General features: G+C 34.9%; 1 protein-coding gene across 3 annotated transcripts in view; it reads right to left on the reverse strand.

Annotated features, from left to right (window-relative positions):
* Positions 1-26,305, reverse strand: part of LOC149557319 (uncharacterized) — a 202,974-nt gene that overhangs the window by 62,800 nt on the left and 113,869 nt on the right. For all 3 annotated transcript variants that reach the window (XM_089832001.1, XM_089831999.1, XM_089831998.1), the window contains one exon: positions 4,204-4,269. In XM_089832001.1, coding sequence (XP_089688127.1) covers positions 4,204-4,269 — 66 coding nt within the window. The remainder of the gene's footprint in view (positions 1-4,203; positions 4,270-26,305) is intronic.

A 26,305-nucleotide genomic window follows, 5' to 3' on the forward strand; every position in this document is an offset into this window, starting at 1 on the left:
CCACCAACAACAACGGGTCCCCTAAAACCCTGACTAAGTCTTTCGTACAGTCTGCAAGGTTTGGCAATTTCAGAAGTGGTATCATATTTGATAGAGCCATCCGTAATTGTGGCATGGTTTCAAGGTCTTTAATTTTCACTGGAATTTTTGTTTGCATCATTTGTCATAGTATATTTTTCTCTACTTGAATTCTCAATGAAGTGCTTACCATGTCGTGTGTTTCCCCCCTCTTGACCATCATAGACAATAGCTGGGTTGTATTGAATGTCACTTTGGCAAAAGTGAGGGAAGGGGAGAAGTCCATAGATAAACCCCTTACTATAGAGATCCTAGGGAATCATTGAACTCATCTTCGGGGCCCACATCCAAGGATCCCCACACCCTACATAGCCCTACTAATGCTGGAGCATCCAATGGTGTAAGGGCAATCCAGTATCACCAAAAAATAAGTTTAGCATTAGTTTATGTTTAATGTGTTTGTATTTTTGGGTACCCATTTGGGCATAATAGTGATCCCGACTCTCATATTCTTGCTATTGCTTTTCTGGGTTAATGTTTTTTAGCACGTCAGGACACGTGCCAATTGAGAAAATGGGTTATTTTGTAATAGAGACATAATTATGATGAGTTAGAGGGTGCAAGTTGGAGGGATGGTTGTAATTGTATTTTCAAGTACGCCAGAAAAATAACCAGGTCAAAAGGTGTCACGGTTTGAAAGTTTTGCAATTTTAAGTTGCATAGAGACCTCCTAAGAATGCTTCAAAGTCAGACTTGAGGCACTAAATGGCCTTGTAGGGACCCGCAAAATGGGGAACAAGCTACACTCGTCCATAGGCATATAGAGCACTCAGAGAGATTTCCAAAAATGTAAACGGTCCATCAATTGAAGTCCCGCATCAAAAGTTATACCTCCCAAAAGCTGAACTACCATTTCTAGAATCTTTTAATTTTGCACCGATTTTTGATGTGTCTTCTAGAACCTTTTGTTTTGGCGGTGGATGTCGAATGGCATAATCTAAAGTATATTCCTAACCCTAAACCGAATTTGGATTACTTAAGGTCAATTCTTGCGATGTAAAAGCAATTTTGGTGGAGTTTGGGAGAAGTTACTGTGAGAAGGGTTTTTCTCCAGAAACTGATAATATTGTAAGCCCGCAGGGCATGTAGTTGAGTCTTGTTTTTGTCTGTAATGAATGTAATAGCATATCATTTCTGATAATAAAACTCCCCTTTTCTATTGTGTTCATTTTGTCTTGGGTTTTGCACTCATCACTTACAATTCTATGGGGTCTACTCTATCGGGCATAGAATAATAGTAGGGCGGCTAGGGAGTGGACTAGTTAATGAGGCTCCATCGAATGCAAGGGCATTACTCCAATTAAATGAAGGGGCTTTATAAAAGACTGTAAATGGTTGAATGGTGGCAGAGGTAATCAGTTGGAGTTGTGCATGGAAGCAAAACAGAGACATCACCATCATTGAGGAATGGTTCCTGCAAGAATATAAAACAACAATCACGTTTGTTGTTGAATATTTTCATCTTGGAAGTTCTGGAAGACAAAGAAAGAAGGATGGTTCCCATCCAACATCACTGTAATGTATCTATACAGTTTTAATATGAAATTTTGGTGTTTGAATGTAACTCTGTTAACTGTTTTCTGAATAGTCATGTTCCTATGGCATTAACTGCATTGTTGCACTGATTAATGGATTGAAATGATTGGTTCAATGATTGGATCATGTGAAACAATGAATTAGTTTTCATTTGCACTCAATTAGACCTTTGACTGTGAAAAATGCGAAGAGATCTAAAGCATTTTGTAAAAATTGTCAGAAAACCCTCATCAACAGACCTCTTTGAGAGGGTTCCCGTTTGATTATATATTGGTTTTTAACCATTGCGAAAATTAAAAGCTTTGTACATTTCAAAGTGGATTCACAGATCTTTAAGAGGCACTTAGTTTCATATTAAATGGTTAAGGAAAGAGGGAGAAATTTGATGCCCTAGCAACATAAAGAAGCAATTTTCTGAGTTTTTGTTGACAGAAAAAATCAGTAACAGTACGGGCTGCATAAGTATTTATCTAACCATTGGATTTTGATGAGTCTTGGATATGTCTTTGGAAACCTAGTTGTACAGAATCTCGCCAGAGGGATTCTCCAAATTCATTGTAGTGTGAAAGATATGGATGACTGTGCACATCTATAAAACTGTCATGATGCTGACAGCATATTGAATATCTGAACATAAGTAGTGAATCTTTTGGCATACAAAGCTTGAACTATAAATCCTTTGAAAGATCTTGGTATTAAGAATGTTTAGTGGTCCCTTGTGATTTAAGAACTATTATGGTTTAGATTCAACGACATATTAAAAGAAACAGTGAATGTATTCCCTGCTGCAAGTAACAGCATGTTATGGCTCTTTCATTCTAATGAAGGCCTGACAGTAGTTGTCAACATGAAAGCCCCTGATTTAACTGTGACAGATATGGTAGAATATTTGAGAACCCTCTCACGAAGATTGCAGCATCATGATAAACTCACTGATCAATTAATGACAGTAAATTGATTGGCTTAATGAATGCATGATAATGGATGGATCAGTGAATCTATTGAATTGAGTATTTGAACTTGAATGATAAGATGAACATAATAGTTGAATCTAAGTACGTGAATGGATTGGTTGAGTTCAAGCACTAGGAGTTTACCTTGGTACATGGGTGATTGTCAGATGTTTCGTTGATAGAAACTAAGGAATCTATCAAGGTTCTATATTAATCTGGTTATAATGATGTAAACGTTGAGCTTAAAGCCTCTGACGAGTTGTTTACATGAAGAAATGTGAGTGAACCAACGAGATCTTATAAGTTTGATGGTCATTAACCATGCCTCTAAATCACAAAACCATATCATACATATCCTGCAATAATTAAACCCCATGTAGCACCATTTTTTCAAGGCAGTCTGTAAGATATGACATGGATATGCTTCCTTTATTCATCTTGTAAGATGCCATCTCTTCGTGGCATTTAGTCAAACATTTTGTGTGCCCCAGCAATTATAACATCTCCAATGTGCCACATTAGGAGCAAAGGTTTGAGCAGCACTTGAAAATCAGTGCCATCACCACTTTGAAACTGAAAACAACAATTGAAGCCATACTCCCAAATCTTCTCTTTTGGTATATGCAAGTATGATACTTTGAAGGTTCTAATTACAAAAATCTCTTCAACCAAACCACTTTGTGGATATCGCATAGTCACGGTATCTGATGAAACCACATTTCTGTGACATTTTCATTGCCATTTGCATTTTAAACCTGCCAGTTGCATTTTTCTCAAGAGTTGTCACATGGTAGGTGTAGGTTTCTTGAAATTAAACCTGCCCGTTGCATTTTTCTCAAGAGTTGTCACATCTTAACCACGAACCTTAACCTCTTACCAACATTGGTAAGAGGTTAAGTTTTGTGGTTAAGATGTGCAAAAAGTTTGAGTTTTAAAATTTGGTAAGCAAAAAGTTGATGATTTGACTCCAGAAACACGAAGGTTAAACCTTTGACTGGAAAGATGTAAAAGTTAAGAGTTCATGGTTAGGAAATGTCAGAAGTTAATGTTTGAGAAAACTCTTCTGGAAAGTTAGGATTTGGTGTTAGGGACTGAAAAGTTAAGCTTTTGAATCCTAAGACACAAAAAGTTGGAGTTTTGGAATTATTCTAACAAAAAAGTTCATGATTAGAGTTAAGATTCCCAAAATGTTAATGATTAGGAATAACTCTTCCAAAAGTTTGTGTTCAGAGGTAGGATTTCCAAAGAGTAAGATTTTCAATACCTTTCCATACACAAGGGGCAAATGCCTTAGAATTTTTAAATTTTGGCCCTTTACAAAGCCAGGCAACAATATTCTACTCAATCCTCTTACTTATGTCAATATTATATTCCCCTGTGAGTATTCCAGTCAAAATGATAATGGTGTAGAGTTTTCAGCTGCATCTTGTTTATATGCGCTACAACACAATTCAAATCTAAGCTATGTTAACAAATAAACAATCAGTTATCCCATAAAATCATGAGCCACCATAGAATTGAGAGTTGAAGTTTCTTATTGTCGAATTGATGAATAACTGACAAACAAGGATATATTTCAGTAAGTCACTGGCAATGATATTCATATTTACTATTTATGCATACAAGTATTTCTCACCATGAAGCCACTTCAATGCCTTTGAGGAACGTGTAGTCAAAATGGTGAATGTGAAAAGCACTCCTCCTACAGCAGAAAAGTTTTGCAATAATATTAACACACCCAATATCAGAGAAAAAGACAATACACAGAATGCCAAAAGATAGCAAGATAACGTAACAACATGGGAAATTTTATAACCCTTGGCTCCATATCATCTTGAAATAAAAAGTCCTCATTATGCACATTGGTTTTTCTTTTCTAAATGTCATTGCCTCCTATGCTACAAAAATCAAAAGTTATTGTTCTAAGACATGTGGCAAAAATAACAAAATTTGTAAACTAGGAATCAGGATCAGTAATTTAGCAGCAGATTAATGGGATTCAACCTGAAGTGTACATTAACAGTTCATATTTTACATGTATAAGTTAGCATAAAATCCAAAACCGTAAAATCTATTTGCTAGAGATCATCTTTGGCATTTTGATGCGTGCTAATTTCACTAATGGGATTCAATCCATAAGAATTGACCAAAAAATAATGTTCTGATTTTAAAATATGGAAACCAAAATGATATGATTAATGGTCCAATCATAATAATGAACTATCCTGGGGAAGAATTTTTGTCCAAGCTTGCAATATTCCTGATTATTAACTTGCAGTCATTCTGTCAAACAATATGTATACAACTTATTATGAGATACTTCTTTATGCAATAGTTGGACCAGCTTCTACTATAGATTTATATCACGAATCCATCATAACAGTCAATGGTAACAATATGTTGAATCAATAAATATTTTAATTCTTAAGTTTGGAACCACTGCTGCACACTTCTTGAACATGTACACTTCAGAGCAAGCACTTGGAATGTAAAAAATAACATAGGAACATTAAAGAAAATGGTAGGCGAGTTTTATTTGGCATTCATAAACAAGGATTGCTGATGTTATATTTAATATTACATTCGGCGTTAAGTCTGAAGTAAAAAAGAAATCACATCTGACCTCAAGGACAGTAATGTCCCCTTTTATTACTAGTGAAATGGGGACATTTGACTAACTACAATTGCAAGCGACTTCTTTCCTTAAAGTCTCTAATATACTTGAATGATAATGATAGAATTTACTTAATTGCGAGAAAATTAATTTTTATACCCCTTTCAAAATGATTGTATTAGTGTTATACAACAGATATCATTTATAATATAATGCTATAAGATATATGAAAACAAATATGACTGCTAATTTTGATATACTGATTTCATGTTTGCAAAGACGATCTTGGATCTAAATACCCAATCTGCACATCAGCTAAACAGTCTAGATTATGCAATCAGAACTGTACAATCTGAATTAGCCAATCAATGTGATGGATAGCTGTCTCTATTATGACAATGGGAAGTACACTACAATTTATTCTGATCAATAGCCATCTCTGTTATGACAATTGAGAAGTATGCTACAATATATTCCTATCACTTACAGAAATGAGGTGATTTGCTGCTCCTGATATATCTTTATGAATATGCGAACATGTACGATTTCTCTTATAGCGATGTAGTGCTGTTTCTGATTTATCTTTACAAACCACAAGAAAGGTGCTCTTCCTGATTCCTTAATTGAGATATATGCAATCGGTTCTGCCAATGGCAATTTCTCACTTAAGCAATCCAGATAAGGATATAAAGGTCTCACTTAAGCAATCTAAGGATCTAAGGATCTCACTTAAGCAATCTCACTTAAGGATATTAAGGGAATAAGAAGAAATCGATGATAATGTAAGGAATGGATTTCATATCCATTATACATCTTTGAAAGGTAACATCTTTTGGAGGACAGGAGAAATGACCTCTTCATTAATTATACAGATCGGTTTATGTAATCAAAACATCATCCACATTCTCCAATACATCATCAATCTCCCCCAGCAAGCTGCCTTTCACCAACTTCTTGCAGATTTTCTTGGCCACTGCTTTGGTCCCCACGGCATTCAAGATGGAAGCCAAGAACATAGCAGTAACATCCGAATTCACCTGGAACAGTGGTTGGACCAAAGATACTCCATCCCAAAAAACCATCTTTATAGAATGTAGAATTAACAAGTGAGACAACTTGAATATACGCCTCGGCCTATTCTCCGAACAATGCACCAATAAATCCTTTTTGTCTCCTACAGCCTAGAAGTCTAATGGGGGTGTCCACCTTGCAACCTCGTCACTCTACTACACAGCTCTTTTAGAGAAATAATGCAAAGATCCTACCGAGTCCCTTACCTTTTATAAACTTTCTAAGTGGCAGGGAAAGATCATAATTGTTGACACAGACGAGAAGTACATTTCCATGTGCCAAAAACAATTCACGAGGGGTGCCAACCTATCGTCCAGCCTGGTGTAGCTTCCCATTATGAGGAATGGTGCCAATTACAAGGATGATCATGTGCCTCCATCGTGTAATGTAAATGAAGACTGCAGCCTTGACCAATCTCTTAAGTGCTACTTCCATGCTATGTCATAAACTTATCAAACATGACCCCATATCCATCTCACAAACTAAGAATTCACCTGTTTGCATTAGTTTCTGCTGCAGCCAGCCCATCGACCTTACCATTGCCTTCCTGATAGATGTGGGAAATTTGAAAATCTTCAAAGGTACATATCAACCTCCATATATCATCCACCCACTTATGGAATTTCAAGTTGGGTATGGAATGCAATCTAATGGTGTTCACCATTACCATCAAACCATGTTGCCTAAATTTGAACCTTGGCCGAATTTTTCGCAAATGCGACAAAAACTACTACGAAATAATTGGTAAAAAACTTGTTTGTTATTAACAGAGACCTAGAGGTCATTATACAAAAGAATGGAACGATGTTTCCTTAGGAAATGATCATAAAGAATAGAAACATTCTATTCTAACTAAAAGAAAGCTGAAAAAGCTAAAGTTATCTAAAGCTAACTAAATATTAGAAACATTCTAATATTTGCAATAGATTACAAAATAGATTACAATTAACTAATAATAGACGATTATCTATTATCGTAATACCCTCCCTTAATGGTTAATTTATCCACAAGAATAAGTTGTCCTCTGAATTTGACATACTTATCAAGACCAAGAGGCTTGGTGCGAATATGCATGAAGTTCAACTCATAAGTCCACCACATATCGATATCATAAACCAGACCAACAATATAGAAGATGGCGTTGTTGTCACTGTGTCTATGTCCTGGAAGGATAACCTTCTCATAAGGTGTGTGTCTCAAGGTGAGGCATCTCCATGAATCAACCTAAAACTCACTAACCTCTAGAGACAAAGCCAAAACTGGAAAAATAGTAGTAGACCAAACATAAAACCTACTTACAGCCGGAGTGTGTATAAAGATAAAATCACCTGCTAGCAAATACATAGTTGTCACTTCATGATAATCAATAGAAACTATCAGCATACATTAAGGGCAATTTGGGATTTTAAGCATCACCATCTCAAATCAACATCTCCATCAATGAAATGTTTACCATCAAGTGAAATCTCTGAGTCATTTTCATGTGTTTCATCTCTATCCACGCGCCATTGTGTAGATATATAACTGTTGTCATAAAAATCAGAATTCTAATGGATGTCTTCATGCTGGTCAACCCTCGTGCTATCATCACTATCAATCTCATCAATTCCTACCTCTGAATGTTCAACCAAGGTAAAGCGTGCCAAATTTAATTCCTGATTAAGCTTGACAATCTGATTTTCTGCCTCGTGAAATGCTGCTGAGAAAGCCTCTTGGATGTCCTTAGAATTCGTCAACTCACAAGAAAGGACGTCCACTTCTTCTTCCTTCTTTAAGGCCTCAGAGTAAATCTTTGTGAGATTGTAAAGGATGACCAAGATCTAAAAGAAGATGTAGAAAGTTTGATTTCATTGCTTTTATCCTTGCCTTTATCAAAAGCAAATGTGATAACTCCTCTTTGAGTCCCTTTTCTCTTCTCTCTAATTGATCTTTCCAATAATGTTTTTCAATCATCTCATATGTGTTATCAAAATGTGATAAAGCTGCAATAATCTTATTCTCAATTACTTTCATTTCGCTTTCCAAATAAGGTAACCTAGTAGGTGTATGAGATAAGTCAAATGCGCATGACCTGGGAGAAAGTGTGTCACCATATATATCCATATCATCAATGTCATCTTCTATATTCAGCTGTGACAAAGGATTAGGGGCAGCATCATATTCAAAAATAAATTTGTCACAAGAAGAATCCATAACATATGAAGAGACACATAGTACTGAATCAATGTTAGCATCAACAGTCATAAAAGGTGTTGAGTCTTCATCACTAGCTGATTGGACAATCTTCTCCAATGTCTTACCAACATGTCCGTCAAGAGTACTAGCATTAACAACCCTACAAGAAACCTCTACCTCCATACTACCTGTCAATAGACATGTACCATGTTTAACACCTACCACATGTTATGTTACATCCCAATTTTTGACCTGACCTGAAATATAGCCGTCGAGGTTCGCATGAAGTCAGTTGTCAGTTTAATTTGATATAATCTGGCGAAATGGTAACATAGTTGGTCATTATGATTTCAAGTGAAGATGATATGTTAGTTGATTGTTAATCGCAAATTCATGGAATTAAGATGAAAGGTTAACTATATGATTATTTATGATTAAATAATTTTAATCACTGAGAAATTCATTGCAGGAAGCATGTTGAAGGGGTGGAAGCATTGTCAAAAAAGAATTAGGAAGGGCATCACCATCACTGGGTAGACAAGTAACGGACCTAGTGATTTGAAATAGAATACATCTGCAGGACTTGCATGAGTTATTTAATAATATAATTAAATTAATTGAGTTTAAATATAAAACGTATTTCAAAGGATTTTAATTTATCTTTCATCATATTATTTTAATAAATATTTAATTTCGTGCATTTAAATATAAAAATGAATTGACACCATTATCATTTAATAATTTAATAGTTGTGCATTATAATAATGTTTGAATTATAATAATTGAATTATTATAATTTTCAAATTATAATCTTTCAATTCTTCTTTCCAACTTCTTATTTGCTTTTATTCTTTTCTCTCTTCAAAGTCGATTTATTAATTGGGAATTCGAATGGTTTTTACGTCTTTTATGTTTAGCATTTTTAGCGGTAAAAACGAAATTACCTTCACTCATGGTTCGTCTTTCTTTTCCTCCTTTTCTTTAAACATTTTGTATGGCATTCAAATGAAATCTTGCAACTATTGGGAAGCCGATGAGCCAAATTAAACATTATATTAGAGTCTCTCGAGTTATCAACACATACACCTTTTCCTCTCTGTTTTTTATGATTTTCGGCACACGTCTTTGAAGGAGAAAAGTTGCGAAGTACTCCCTGATTGTTATTTTTCTTCTCACACTAACCTCACGTCCTCAATACTACAAATAAAAGCAGGCTCAGGTCTATATCTCTGCCATAGCAAAATTCAGGAATAGTCATGTAAGAATCTATTTGAATCTTGTGTTACTCTCCATTTTGCTTTTATGAATGCTGAGCCAGTTGTAAGACCAAAACTGATATATGTTCTTCGTTTTTCTTTGCAAGTGTATCGTTTTCCTTTGTGATAAGACAATGATCTATGATTGAAGCTGATCGTATTCCATTTAAAGTTTGCCATTTTCTTAATTGTGATATAAGGCAATGATAAAAGCCGGTCATTAACCTCTTAAGTTTATTGTGATCTTTTAAAAGTTTGTAGACTACCATGTGTAATAGCATAGTAATGGTAAGAGATTCTAATACATTCTATTAAATCGTTTTTCATTCCCTTCTTGGTTGGTAATGAATATGAAATTGCTCCTTTAGCTGATGTACATGTTCAACGAGATTCTTAGTAATAGCATGGGATGCTGTCTTTTTTTCAAGTAACAAGGGAATCATAACTCTTAATCTGTCATTCCTAATTGGAAAACATAATACAAATAATAAAGTTTGATGCCTTCCTTGTTCTGATTTAAAATTGCCGTTTTCCTTTATAAGAGAGAAGATAATTTCTCTGAATTCTTTAAGATTCAAGTCAAAAGTGTATCATTCTAGTATAAAACCATTACAACCCAATTTGCATATACAAATATCTAATTAAGTTAACATCAAGGAACTCACTAGGCAAAATGCTAGAGTATGGTGAAAAAGGTGGTAGGTACCACAATAAATTAATCTGACAGCACCAGGGAGTCACCAGCTAAATGGCCTGAGAAAGGTGAGGAAGTGCAGAGAATCTACAATAATCAAGATTGTCATCCGAATAAGATAAAAACATGATAAATAATAACATTGAAGAATGTTGTCAAATTGTTGAAATCTTTAAAGAACATAATTATGTAATCACAAAGTGTGAAATGCGGGATGTGTATAATCTTCTTGAATAATTGTTAGAGCTGTCTGCTCTGAGAATTCCGGATACCTGGGACTCACCCGACTGTGTAGCCAAGAAGATGGGTGATTAGGTGTGAGAAAGGAATTATCAATAATATGAACCAGTATCAATTAAGACATTTCAATATTTATCATTTAATATGAATTAATTAATAGCTCATGCATATTCCTATTATGGTGATCTCCTGCTGCCAAGTTGTATGGTGTGTTATATATCATAATGCCCAGTGGATGGTAAGATGTTCCCTGTCAATTCTGAGGAGGGAGGGCCTTTCTCATTAAAGATCGTGTGGAGATATGTTCTGGACCGAGGTTAGGTGGTTAAGCCCCTGACAATGTTTCACCTCACTCAAGATGTCAGACATGAGTCAGACAGAGATAAGCTATGCATTCAATTGTTTATCAGAAATAGGTATTATCATTTTTATTTATGAGGAGGTAAGATTGAATTGAGTTAAATTCATTGTTATCATTATTTTACACCTAGATAGATTTGTGAATTGTTTTCATTTATATGAATATTGAATATAAGTATTTATCTAATCTTGAGAAACTATCACAGTTAAGCAATTCAGATGGAATGGAATCTAAAGCCCTAAATGATTGAGAGATGACTGGAAACCTTAATGATACAATGGTATCAGAAGCCTTAATTGAATCCATGGTATTGGAAGCCCTAATTGCAATCTGTGGTATTGGATGCCCTAGTTGAATCCGTGGTATTGGAAGGCCCTAAGTGAGATAGCGGTATTAGAAGCCCTAAATGAATTGAAGGTAAATGATGCTCTAATTGATACAGTGGTATGTGATGCCCAATTTAAAATATAGTGGTATTTAATCGTAATTATCATTTGATTTAAGATAGCGGTTTGTAAGATGATAGTCATCATATGAAATTGTTATAGTGTATTTGAGACTAACCGGATGGTTGCAGAAGCATCCCTAGTTTGATTTTGATCTCTGTTTTCCGAGGTATGTGGTTATCAATTTCTATAGTAATTTCATTTGATGGTGTTTCAAATTTTTTAGTTAAGAAATTTTGTCTGTCTGATTTTAACGATAAATCTTTTCACTTGAACATGAATGATATAACTGTCTGCCTATGAAACAAAGGAGAAACTGTATTCTTGAGTATGTTAGATGTTAAATTAGACCCAGGAAATCGGGATGTTACATGTTCATGAGCAGTGTGCTCTTCCTTTTCAAGGCCACTAGCAAACTGATTATTTTTATACAATTTTTTGCACCTAACTTTTCAAAGGAGATCCTGGGCCAAATCATGATATTTCTTTCTTGACACATCACTCTTATTTTGCAGATTGGATGAAAGTCCACATAATCCATGAAGGGTAATCCAATCTGAATCTGTATAGGGAATTCATTTTCAAAATATCTTTCATGATTTTGTCCAGACCCTGTATTTTTCCCATGGCTAGACTACCTGCCTCTACAAGTGTAGTCACTGAAATTATACGCTGCCTAGAAGACCTTTATTTCCTGCACCTGCACCACTCTAAGATTCTCTACTAATCTTTACCAAGATTTCACTGTTTTCCCCCTTGATGCATTTTGTCAAACGCTTTGTTATCTGCTATTGTTATAGTATTGTTGCAAGAAAGGCTTGTTGGAAGCCAACAATGCCAGTATTTCAGGTGTGAAAACTGCCTTTCACCAGTCCTTAGATTTCCCTCAACAATAGATGATACATTAAGATTTCAAGTTATTGATCCTTTTCCCAAATTTGACTGTAATTCTGTTAAGTAGATGACATATTCCCCTTGGGAAAATTTAACGAACAATTTGCCTTATCATTCCAGGTTCCTCTTCTCCATCACAACTTGGAACAAGAAAATACAATATAAAAAATATGCCTGAAATCAAACCAGAATAGAGGCTTAATAATCTTTCTTCAATATCTCTCCTGTGCACCCAGATGTGCTGCTAGAGTCCAGTTTACTCCCAACAAACTGAAAGTCAAATTAGTGCAGGGATCAAACTTGAGTCAACCGATTTTTCTTGAGCGGGTCACATAAGAGAGGAATGCAACTTTTGGGAATATGCCAGGACGCATAGATAACTGTAGGTAACCTTGAACAGGTTGGATCCTTGTGTCTGATCTTGTTCAAAAATTACTTCTTAGCAATCTGGAAATGTGACGACTACAGCAGTTGTGCCCTAAGTTGATAGCCTTCACACTGAGATGTCCTTCAACCTTCTATGGAGTATCTGCTGGTCATATTGGTCCTGCCAACTGTGATGTCTCCCCTGATTAGTAATTCTTGCTGATAGACTGATGTTCACATACAGGCGATACTTTAAGTCCATGTGCGCCCAAGTCGGCTTTGGCTGCAGTAAACTTACCACACTCGCTTCAATCCTTCAACACCCAAACTGGAGACTTCATTGTCTGTCATTAACATGCCTTTGATAGAGGACACTCTCTATAACAATTCCTTTTGTAACTCCTCGGGTCAAGTGATAATGCCCATCAATTCATCTTCAACTGTGGTTTATGGAAGCATTTAAAAGCCTTGACGAATCACAACAGATATATTGAAGGCTTCTACAAATAACTTAGGTATTCTGCAAATACTTCACGAGGATAATACATAAGTCCTTCGACTATAGTTGAAAATACCAGTAAATAATTTATTTGTTGTCTATAATCTCCTCTTTGTAAAGGATGACATAGTATGACTGATAACCACTGATCAATTGAGCCACCATGTGATCAGCAAAATTTTCCAACTCAGCAGACTCAAGGAAACACATTCCAAGCGAGAATCATTATGTCCTCGTAATTTATGAATGCCTGTAACCGAAGATGAGAGAAATGATTTACCTCTCCTTCTGTGATATTTTCTGAGACAATACTATTGATTAATTATTACAATATACTGCCACTGGACTCTAGCTTGCAACCAGTTATGACCTGATACGCTACTGGAGGTAACAACAATAATTTGGAGACAAAACTTTGCAATGAGTGAAATAATGCTCCTAATAGTAACGACACTCCAGAGAATATTTACAATTCCAACTTCATGTGTAGTTAGTCCATGCCACCTTGAAGCTTTAGTAACGCCTGTCTCTGCGTACATATGAGCTTTCTGAGTAGCCTTTTCACAAGCACTGCGAAACCTCTAGGAGTTGACAAACCGTAATCTTCAATGAGCCTATGTCTAGTATTCTCTTTTTGTAACTCCTGAACAATTAATGTTGCCAATGGAACAATAATCTGTGATTCTGGTAACCGAAGATGCACCAGAATAACTATACAAAGTGTAACTCCTGCAATATAGAATTGTGTATCAGTTATACTCCTATTTTCCCAATATCTGCATCGTTCCAAATGCATAGTGAATATTAAAATCTGTAGATGGTGCCAGATGGATATAGATATCACATTGCCTCTTTCTTCTTGAAGAACAAATGTCATCCTACTTTGCTCGTTCTGCTTCTAGATGTTGAGAATGAGCAGAAACCTCCTCAAGCAGCTTTTAAAGTATTTTAAAACAAATCACATATACTGTGATAGCTGAATCCACTAAAGTCAACGTGGAGATTGATAATTGTTTGTGCCAGTCATTGTTAATGCCCAAAAATTTTTAGTAATTTCAATATACCGCTTCACAGGTGTAACAAATGAATTTTCTAGTATAGAAAAGAAGAACTATATTTTGAAATAAAGCAGATATAAAAGCAATCCTTGGAACAAAAGTACCGAAGTGAACATCTTTATTCCATTTCATGTGAAATTAACTGAAATAGCAACCAACTAAAATAACTGATTTCTATAGCAATTACAAAAGAACTAAATCATTACCTTCTAAGATCTGTGGTATTTAATAATTGCAAGAAAAATAATGCATAGAAAAGAATTGAAGAGGAACATACATATAGACTAACTGAGGGTTCTCATAGTGTTGTGCAAGCCTCAACTTTCGGAGAAGAGGAGAAGCATTAGCTTGGGCTTAACCTCCCATCCACGGACCTTATCAATCCCCACATAATCTTTTAACAAGAAAGGCCCTCCCTACCCTAGAACTAGGCTTGGGGCATTATTTGTCCAACCATCTAAGCAATACCTGTGTTAGAATGTCCGCTATAGACGGGCATATCCAATTAACTAGTGCCACCGACATCATGTGATCTATAGAAAGCATGCATGCCTTTAACGACCTTGGCTAAGGTTTTAGATGGGTTTATGATACCCGATCACCACCGCTCGACTTGACAACAAGGTATATGAATTGGAGAAACATGAGCTTACTTGAGAGTTTTTTAGATTTAAGTAAATAAGTTATCATGATAATTTTGATTTCTGTTCTTTCCTTTTTGCAGGAATCCCTTTCACTTCTTCACCCCCTTTCATTGGCCATTCAGCCAAGGTGAGTCCTTGGTATTTGATCATTAACGAAATCCTTCCATTAGTGGTTCATTGCTGATACTCACCGGATGCAAAGATGATAATTCATTATAGGCATTAAGCCTTCTTAATGACTCAAAGACCTCACTTTGTTTAATCAGAAATGGTATCATCAGAAGTAAAGAACAAACTGTTCAAAGATAATAGACATATTACATATTTCATCTGCTTTTGATATGAAACAGTTCATCATAGATATTGAATAAAATGAGAAGGTTTGGATGTACAGAACTAAACATTAATTATCGATTAGTATCAAAGATATTCTTTGATGAAGAATCTCTGGCATATTTAAACCAATACTTGCATTGATTTTCAAACATGTATAAAAGATAAGAGAAGAGGTATCTACGTAACTTGATCAATGATAAATGAATCGAGTAGTCCTGTCTATCCGGCTCACCATGTTCTGACTGCAGAAGGCCAAAGCAAATGTCTAATGCAAAGCTCCCGTATGATAACAAAGCTTGGTTTCACATCCAGTGATTGAAGCCGAGTAAGAAGAATAAAAGGCGAATCAGAAAAAGCGAGTCCGATGGAAAGAAGACAAGGGTGAATAGAAGAAGAATGGAGTCGGATATATATCTTGGCAAAAAGAGAAAACTTAAACTTAAGTCGCGGCCCAAGATGGGAGTTAAATCAAGGTCATCGATTTCTCGGTTCACCAATTCAAAAACGAGAAAAGCGTGCCAAGTATACTCAATGTCTCTTATAGATAATTATGATTTAAAAACAATATTGAAGGCTCCTTATTAAAAGAAGAATATATATATATATATATATATATATATATATAGAGAGAGAGAGAGAGAGAGAGAGAGAGATATATAATTTCCAAAATAGTATCATCATACTATTATTATGTCCAAGGTTATACCTATTAGAATACGTATATCTATATGTGTGAATAATTCAGAGAATTAACTACATATCCTCCTAGTGTATATATATGCATGTATATATTTATATGTTTGACAATAGAGACGAGCTTGAATATTTAATATTATGGTGGCATCATACCTTTATACATATGAATAATGGAGATTGCCAACATCGAACAACAAAGGTACGAATTTGATTATGTTTAAACATGTAAATGTTTTTATATGTTTCCCAAGTAGATCATGTGTGTCCAATGTATGTGCCTTGTTATGCAGTCGCTAAGTCTTTACCAAGGTAGTTAGAGGCCATACCTAACGATCAGATCAATGGACTAAAGTAGTGCCCCATTCCGTAGATCCCATTTAGCAATGTTTTCTCCCCTTCGTCTACTCCTGCAACCACCCGTGCAACATTTCCACAATAACAACAAGTCCTCCCATAATAAATTCATATCAACATATAAAATAATTAACTACCATCATCCAATAAATAAGCAACTGCTAACTACCATCATCAAACATATGGCATGTAATAGCTAACTACCATCATCTCTAAGCAATTATACATAATAATTATTTACAGCCAAACTCATATTAAATAAAGGTTAATTATAACTTCCCTTCTTACATGATCAAGGAAAACAATGGTTTTTAACTAGTCATCTCAACAGCTATAATTTATTTTTAATTAGGTCAAAATTTTGGGATGTAACAACAGGGGTCCCTCGAAATACATCCAAAATTCATCCACAAGGGATGTGAATTTTAAACACCGAACTTTAGCAGTAAAGTATGGTATGTGCTCATGCAACCCCGAGACTTGAAACAAGACACAATTTTCCTTCAAAACATTTAAAGCCTCTATGGAATAAGCAGCAATACTCTCATTGAGCATACTACTTTTCTTCTTTTCTACTAATAAATGAAGGACTTCAATATTAAAATACTTTTTTTTGAAAAAAAAAAAAAACTCCAGCTTAACAAATATTGTGACTTAAATATTCAACATGGAAACTATACTTGATGGCTGATATACTTGATATGTTCCTTTCATAATATTAACCCACCCTAAAAGTAAAGTCTTTGTGCTTCACCGATGTATCATTGTTGCTCTGTTCATATTTTTCTCACAAATTTATTTATGATAAAATTTCTGATGAAATCTCTAATTACCAACAAGATAGGAGTTTCGAAGCTTTGAAACACTGTAATATCCCAAATGGATATTTGCCCGGTCTTATCTCCAAATAATTTTCAAAACATAAATAGATGAATGATGCAATGTAAACCAACAATATAAACCTATAGATTCTCATGAAATGCTTCAGAACATGTTATTGCATTATACATCAGCAATACAATAATCAAATATCAAGTCCAACTTAGATACAGAAATACAGTCAAATTGAAAATATAAGAAAGAACCTATAAGCACAAATGAGACACCTGGTCCGATGTCTCCACAGACAATGGGGTTGCGTCCACTGTCTACCGGCACAATGGTTTCCGTACTTAGGTGGCTAAAGCTTTCCAAATAACTCCCCAAAAGAGAAACTGAAGTTTGAATCATAAACCAAGCATGCCCAAAATAATGAGACCTCTTTTAATGCTCAACCATGACTCTTCAAATTATCATTATGTCTTTCGTCTTATTGCCCCTTTGTCACATTTTCCACTTATTAATTAAAAGATAATTTTTAAATGGTTTTAGTTTAACTCCAAAATCACTTTTAATTATTTTATAAGTTGGGCTTGTAATGTTTTAATGTTCCCAAAAAGGGACATTACAAGGGATTATGACATTTTCATCTTCAAGGGTTACCTTCTTTAGAGAAGATGGTAACAAGATAAACTAAACTCAAACCCGATCATGAAGGGACATGCAAAGGTTGCACGGGAAGACCTCTAAGAAAAAGACTTGACAAAAGCCTTTAGTAAAACAATTTGCTACATGAATTGCAGTTGATTGATCGATTAACATTAAGCAATCAAATAACAAATTCAACTTAGAAAAATGTGAAACTAGTTTGAAAATGTTTCTTACTGTTACTTGTGTTTTGTACACACAAAATGCAGGACAACATAACACAAGAGAGACTCTTCACATTACAACCGAAGGTCTCTTGAATTTTCCAAATCATGACTTTTCATTTATCAAATACAACTCTTCGTATTTCCATGCCTCAACACATGTCATATGACGCATATCTTTATATTTAATATTACAATTTATCATAAATGTCCTCTTTAGCTGAAGGTGGTCATAAGGATATTAACGTCCATATTTCTAGAAATAAAGATCTTTATTAGAGCTACAATCTCCAACACTCCCTCTTAGCGAAAGAGAGAGAGAGAGAGATCTTTAGCTAAACATTTACACAAGGCTACAACCAAAAAAATATCAACGATTAATTATAATCACATAGATCCAAAACATAATTCATGGAATCACTCAACATGAAACAACCGCAAGAATCACAATCAACTTTCACAACGAAATTGCTCAACGTGATGCTGTCATGGAATCTCTCAACATGACAAAATTGTAAGAATCACAATCAACTTTCATCACAGACTCACTCAACATAATGTTATCATGGAATCTCTCAACATGACAATAAGGTTTACAACCAACATTTTATCACGAACTCTCTCAACATGATACAACCATGCACTCTCTCAACAAGACTTCCAACTCCCATCACGAAATCTCTCAAAGTGATGACATCATGAACTCTCTACATGATGTTCACTATGAATCTTATAAGTGAAAGAGTCATCAAGTTGTCCTTAAATTAATTTCACATATCGCCAAGTTTTCTTATTAAAGTATATGCGTCTTTTGAGATTTTAAAGTGTAATTAAATAAGCCAAAAAGATTATTAAATGATTTAATTAAATGAAAATTTTAAAGGAGGAAAATCAATTTTATTATATTTAATTAATCGAATTATTAGTCAAATAAAAGAGTTAAATTTAAAAGATTTAATTAAAAGGCTAATCTTGGAAATTAAAGCAATTAAATCTATTAAGGCTAAATTTGGTGTAATTATATTTATTTAATTTAACCATAATAAATTTAGAACTTGCATTTAAATAATGGACTATAAATATTATTATGAGTTAAAATAATAAATATGTTTTCTAAAAACGTCTTACTTATTAAAAATGAAGTGAGAATAATTTAAATAAACTTTAATCTAATTAAAGGAACAAAGCTTGCACAAAGGAATTAAATAAATTAAAATAATAAAGGATTATTTTAATAAGAGACTTTTGCATCTTCGTGAAACCGGAACCCTAGGTAGGGTTAGACTCTTTATTAAGAAATCGCAGCTCATTTCTCCACACACAAGTTTGGAGGAGCAGTTTTGGAATTGAAAGACGAGAATTCTTCAAAGGTTCTGAGAGACGTAAATTTTGCAAGCACAGAGTTATTACCAGATTTGTAACATCAGATTGAGGTAAGATTTAATAGAACCATCATAGGAAATCTCTCGAAAAATTGTCTTCTTTGTGCCTGTTATACACTTGTTTCGAAAAAGATCGTTCTTGATTGTTGAAACATCTGTGAAAAACAAGATCTAAATCCTCATTAGAAAAACTTGAATTTAGAAAACAAATCTGTGGATGGGGTTTTGAATCAAGAAAATATAATTTTTTAATAAAATTTGAATGGTTGCAAATAATATCCCTATCAAGTATATAATAAAAAAAAGTTTAAATATATAGTCACCACAGTAATAAAATAGTACTGTGGTAACCCTTCTTTTTGTTGGTTTCAAAATTACTAGTGGGGGTGAGTTTGTTTTGTTTTTTATCAACAAATTTGAAATATATATATATATATATATATATATATATATATATATATATATATATATATATATATATATATATATATATTGGAGGCGAAGGCCACCACCTCCCAAACCCCACCCTCCTTTCTCCACACGGTCATTATATGGCATGACTATCGTGGCAGCCAAAGCTGTCGTAGCAGCCCAAGCTGCCAAGGGCAATAGAGGTTGCCATGGCAGCCTGACCACTGCAACAGTTTTAAAGGCTACATGCAATAGCCTCCCCTTAATTAGGGGAATTTTTAAATTTTTATTTTTATTTTTATTTTTTTATTGGCAAGAGGCCAAAGCCAAGATCAATTATTATTGTGTTGAGATTAATTATTATTATTAATATTAAACTCGAGTAGACTCGAACCAAAGACCTCCCAAATTAGAGGCTCACAATTTACTATTGTGTTGTAGGCTCTTGCCTAATAGTTTTTTTTTCTATTATCAAAACTAATATATTTTAAATTTAAAAGTATCAAATGTTTTTTATATAAATTTAATTTAATTTTGATTTTAATTAGTATTTAATAATGTTAAATTTAGCTTAATTAATTTCATTTAATTTGTTTCATTAAATATAACTAGTAGTTAATGTTAATATGATTTAGATTATTTAAATAGTATTAAAGTTTATAAATTTTGTATAATTATTAATTTTTTTATTTTGAAGAAGAAAAGAATAATAATGATTATTTATGGGAATGAAATAAAACAATTGCTTTTACTATGGATGGGTTCTTTTTAACTAGGGAAACTATGAAGGGTTTTATGATTGAACTAAACTTCGAAAAGAACAACTAGGAAAATTGCTATGAAGACGAAAACTCCATTTTTTTACACAAATCGAACTTTATGATATATTATTGAAAAACTAAAATGGTTCAATAACTGCACTTGCTTTACTGTCGATTGTGATGTTATGTTTAATTTGATGATGAGATTTTTTGGGAAATCTTGTAGTTTGGCCAAATAGGATTGTTATCAGAGGCTTGGGAAGTAGTTGAACTTTATGATGGCTTTTATGTGATGTTATTAAGTCACGATTAATTTGTTTCCAACCAACCTTTTTACATTTATTTATTTGATAACGTTATAAATAATTAACTTAATACCACTTATTTATTTAATTAAAATAATTAATTAGTCATCCTCATAAAATATTCATTATTTTGGACAACTTAATTAATTAAATTAATTAAATCAAATTACCTCCAAAACGGGGATATTACAGTCTGCCCCTCCTAAAATTGCTTGTCCTCAAGCAATTCACCACCTGGATCCCACAACAAGAATTGCATAATGTCCCTGCCATCACCAAACAACTCCTGCAACATTTGCTCAAACCATCTGTTGTTCTGTCCTACCAACTCAATACCATCACCAAGTGTTGCAGAAGTATAAGCCTCAAGTGGAAGCAAGCCAAGAGACTAATCATCCTTGCCTCCAAACTTCACGCAAGATAAACTATCATCCCAGCTATTCAACACATGTGCTCTTGAATTGTGCATCATGAATAGGTCATGTACATGAGAATCAAAAATGAAGTTGTAAGCATTCCTCACCATGTGCACCTCTGAATTCTCCTCTGTGGGCCCTGTTTGCAATACTGACGCACTAGTAGGATCACAAATACTATCAACAATGCTCATCTCAACACTGGAATCAAGAGAGCTATCATCATCCAAGCCATAGAGTGGATTGTCATATGACCAAGCAGCTTCCACTTCGAACAATAGATTGAGAATCATCTCATGTTTCTCCTAAATCACCTTTTTCTTTCTCTTACTGTCCAACCCTCTGATACAATGCAAGCCTCCATCCATAATACCCCTCAATACATGCCTCCTACCATCAACCTCAAAAGACATTTCCATCTTAGGTACATTGAGGGTAAATACTCCCAAGTCCTTAAGCCACTTCAATCCCAAAACTATGTCTATCTCTCCCATGTTGACCACATAAAAATCTAAATGTAACTCATAGTTGTTCAATCTCAAGGTTAGATTAGCAACCTTTCTGGTGCATACGAGAGTATATCCATTTGCTACTCAAACTCTAAATCCATCAAAATCCTTAACCTGAAGTCTGCACCGAGCTACAAAATCTCCATTAATAAAGTTATGTGTCGCACCAATATCAAGCATAGCGATGCAATGCTGTCCATCAACTGTCCCTCTGAACCTAAACGTAGTCTCATCCTAAACATTGGCAATATATGCCATGGGAGCAGAAGTCTCCTCACCTTGATCAAGTTTTGAAACAACTTGCTGATCAACTTCATCAGAATCAAAGTCCTCAAGGTATGCCCACATGAAACAGTTCGCCTTGCCCTTCGGCCTCAAAAGGCAATCATGATCCTTGTTGTAAGGCTCCTTGCACCAATAGCATAATTTCTTCTTCCTCAACTCTTCCCTTGTCTCCTCATCCATTATAGGTACTGATTTCTTTTTCTTGTCTGATTGATGGGGAGTCTCATCGCTTGTTAAAGGGATTTCCTTATGCAAGCTCTTGCTCTTTGGTGCTGCAAACTCCATGCTCCTAGCCTTCTTCATTGCCTCCTAAAGAGTAGGAGGATCAAAGGCTTTTATCCATCCTCTCATTGGCTCCAATAAACCCTCCATGAATAACACCACCAGTCGTCTCTCTGAGATATTGGGAACAATTACTGAAAATCTCTAAAAGTCCCCAATGTAGTTCTCCAAACTCCCAACTTGCTTGAGTTGAGCCAAATCTCTTAAGTAAGATTCTAGGTCTTTCTTGTCAAAACGTTCCACTAATCTATCCACAAACTCCTGATAAGATGTAATCTGATTATGCTGCAATGTAACCAATCCATGATACCACCATTCGTGTGCGGCTCCTTCCAGGTGCAAAGTGGCAAACTTGATGGCTTCCTCTTCTGTCATGGGTCGAAGAGCCAAGAAAGTATCCAACTTATGAATCCATGACTGTGCAGTAGATTTGCACTTCCATCAAACATAGGTAATGTAAGCTTATTAGTAGCCTTCTTGAGATTGTTATTCTGATTCCGAGGTCTCCTCTCCTATCTGGACCTGTAGTAGTCCATCCTCGTTTGTACAAAATGATCAAAGTGCATGAGCTCTCGAGCTCCCGGTGTCAATCGTTGCCATTCATCATGAGCAGCCATATATACATCAACAAAGGTAGGCTCCTCAACTTCTTCAACATTCTCTTCCACTACACGTTCTTCTCTCAAGAAGGTGGGTCATGTAGGTCTATCTGTTGTTCTGGAAAGAGTTCTATGAACTCTAGGAGATCCCACTGCACTCCTGTTATCCCCTTGCTCCTGATTCCGTCTAACCCATGTGTTCATCCACTCAACCATGGTGGTGAGTGTCTGTAAAGCCTCAGCCATCCGCTCTTGTCCTGTAACCATTGCTCTGACAAATTCCCTTGTTTCCTGATCCTCATTCCTATTGTCTCTTGGTGGGATACACTCTTGCCTATAACCCATGGTGTCTGGCTACCTGTCAAAATCTTGTTCCCTGTCAAACCCAACTCGCTTGCGAGTGTAAAATCTGTGAGAGTCAACCCCAAGTGGCTGCATGTGATTGCTAAACCCTCAGGATGCCAAGATTTAGCTCTAATACCACTGTAATGACCCTGCTCAAATATGATCTCAAAGTGCTGATAAGGAACTCAAGGAATATCATCAAACAATTCACTTGCAACTCCCAACTTGCTGGTTTATGTGATCAGACTGATATAAATGCTTGTAGAAGAAATAAAAGTACTCCAAACGCTTAGAAATCAAACTACGATGCATAAACTCTAACCTAGAAGCATCAATGACTCAATTTCATCTTTAACAATGCTCATATATGACTTCTAAATGAAAAACATGCACCTACAGCCAACTGGTAATTTTAGCAAACAGTTGATATGCAACCTATATGTTGATAACATCTACAGCCATTGACATTTTGTCAAATAGTTGGCATACATCTTCATATCACATTCAAATGAACATTACAACCATGTGAGACTTCCCAAATCTGACATCTTATTGAAATGCAATTGCCTACACAAGTTTTCATGCAAATGCCAAAACTTTTGACTTACAACATGACCCAACTGAAAATGCCAAAGTCTGATTATGTCTACCTACAGCAGTAGCTAGTATTTGTGATTTACAATGCAACTCCAAAGATTAAAAGATGCTAATTATCACAGGAATAAAAATGATAAACAAATACAATGACAATATTGAATTCAAAATCAAGTCTGATACCAAAATAAACATCTACAGCAGCTCTATAAAATGCATCTAAATGACACGTAGATAACATGAAATCTTCAAGGAACCTATAGCTTGGAGTTGACTTGAGTCTCCAATGGTGAAGTAAGCATTATCTCAGAAGATGAAGGTCCTTATGAACCCAAATCGAGCCACCTACGCTGCCACCACTGTTTCTGAAGCAATGGCAGATATAAAATAATATGCAGCCTCTTGGTTGCCAACAAAGCCTCCAACAAAATCGCCTGGACATCTAATATGAACTGTCTCCACTCCTGGATGAAATTGTCCCAAGATGAAGTGTCCGTGAGCAAAATCGAACCTCTCACACAAGCTGATATGAATACAGAAATTCTGGAAATGACTGATATAAAAATCTGAGCATGCAATTGAACTCCTTCATGCCAAACTTGCGGAAGACTTAACACCAAAATGTCTCCACAAAGCCCTAAATCGAGTCATACAAAAACTTGGCCAAAGGCCACTAAGTTTTATCAATAGAGCTCAAATAGAAAGTCTGAAGTAACTTTCTCCCAGCTGCAATAATTCAAGTGATATTTCACACCCTCAAAATTGCGCACCAATTGAGAGTTTTCGTTCTCAATAGCCAAAGACAACTGCAGAAACCCTAGGCTCCACAACCATCAAACATCAACATCAACAACAACAAATCTGCCTGGTAAGAATGAAGCCTAGGATGCCTATTTATTCTTTTTTCTCCACTTTCTCTAGAAACTTTTAGAACATTATTTTATTTTATTTATTAAATGACTTTACAAAATATTTTATAATTCAAGTCATTTTATTAAATTAATTAAATATAAAGTTGCTTTTTTATATTTATTTATTTGATAACTTTATAAATAATTAACTTAATACCACTTATTTATTTAATTAAACTAATTAATTAGTCATCCTCATAAAATATTCATTATTTTGAACAATTAAATTAATTAAATCAAATTACCTCCAAAACGGGGACATTACACATTTTCCACCATAACTTAATATTCTGACACACAAGGCCATTGTTTCTTGTTCCCACGATTTAAAACTTTTCGTCCCAGTTCCAACGAGCTATGATACTGAGGTGACCAACCAACAACACCAACAAAAATAGCAACCTCAGCGTATTTAGATCAATAATAATAATAATTCACCCGTCTTGCGAAAACAACTGAAGAAGCATCAGAATCGATATTTGATAACACCAAAGTGATCCTAATGATGAAAGATGATGCATGAACCTAACAGGGTGACTTACTATAAATAGGCACTCCCTCCAAAATTCTTGGAGATCAAATCAAAACCCTGAAATAAAAACTGAGAGCATCCTCCAACTCCTCTAACTCAACTAAGCTCATCGGAACCAACAAATTGACTTACTATTAATAGTAAGTCCCTCAAACGAAGCCAAACACACCATAGGCTGCAAGAAAGCCTATAACCACAACTAAGACCCTCAAATCCCACTGTCCGCTCACAAGGATCACAATGGTGAACTGACCTAGTCAATTGCAAGAACCTACTAAAAATCGGGGCATTAAAATATATCTTCTCTATAAAAAAGGATATTGATGTCGCATAGAGTCACTGGGGGGCCAAAATTCAGAGAGACAACCAAGGTAACTTTAGAGTTGACTAATTAGATGACACTTGCCCACATGCATGTTAGGTTTCCTATGTATGTTTGTTGCCTCTAGGATTAGATGTTACTTATGTACTTGGCCCCTTTTTGATAGAATGCTATTAGGATTCCTAGACCTAGATTCCTATGACTGTTGTATAGTTATCTTTTTGGGATTTGAGACTATCTCCTCAACACGGTGGGAGTGTGCACCTTAGGTTCCACGACGTTAGGTGGTAGTGATTCTTATACTATTGAGATCTGAAAGCTGGATGCCAATGTTGAATGTACCTTGTGCAATTATTCTATTCTTCTTATCTTGTGATTCTGTTCTATGGTTATATTCTGGTATTTCGTGCTTTGGTTATTTAAGATCCTACAGGAAGTTGTATCTTATCATGATGTATATTCTTTTAGCATTTCATAAACTACACATGCACAATGTGCAGAGGATGAGTATGCATTCTGGACATGCCATTTGACATCTTATGTATTTGTATATTTTTTTATGTGATTTTGTACATTTGGTTATTCTATGACATGGGCTTTGTTTACTTATCAGATTTAATCTTAACAAAAGTTATGCATGTGATTCAATGTTAAGGAACTCTTGAGAGATGTAACTGCTATTGTAATGC

The sequence above is a fragment of the Cupressus sempervirens genome, chromosome 5 (assembly GCF_028749045.1).
Source record: "Cupressus sempervirens isolate cs-2001-9-10 chromosome 5, ASM2874904v1, whole genome shotgun sequence".
Taxonomy (NCBI): Eukaryota; Viridiplantae; Streptophyta; class Pinopsida; order Cupressales; family Cupressaceae; genus Cupressus; species Cupressus sempervirens.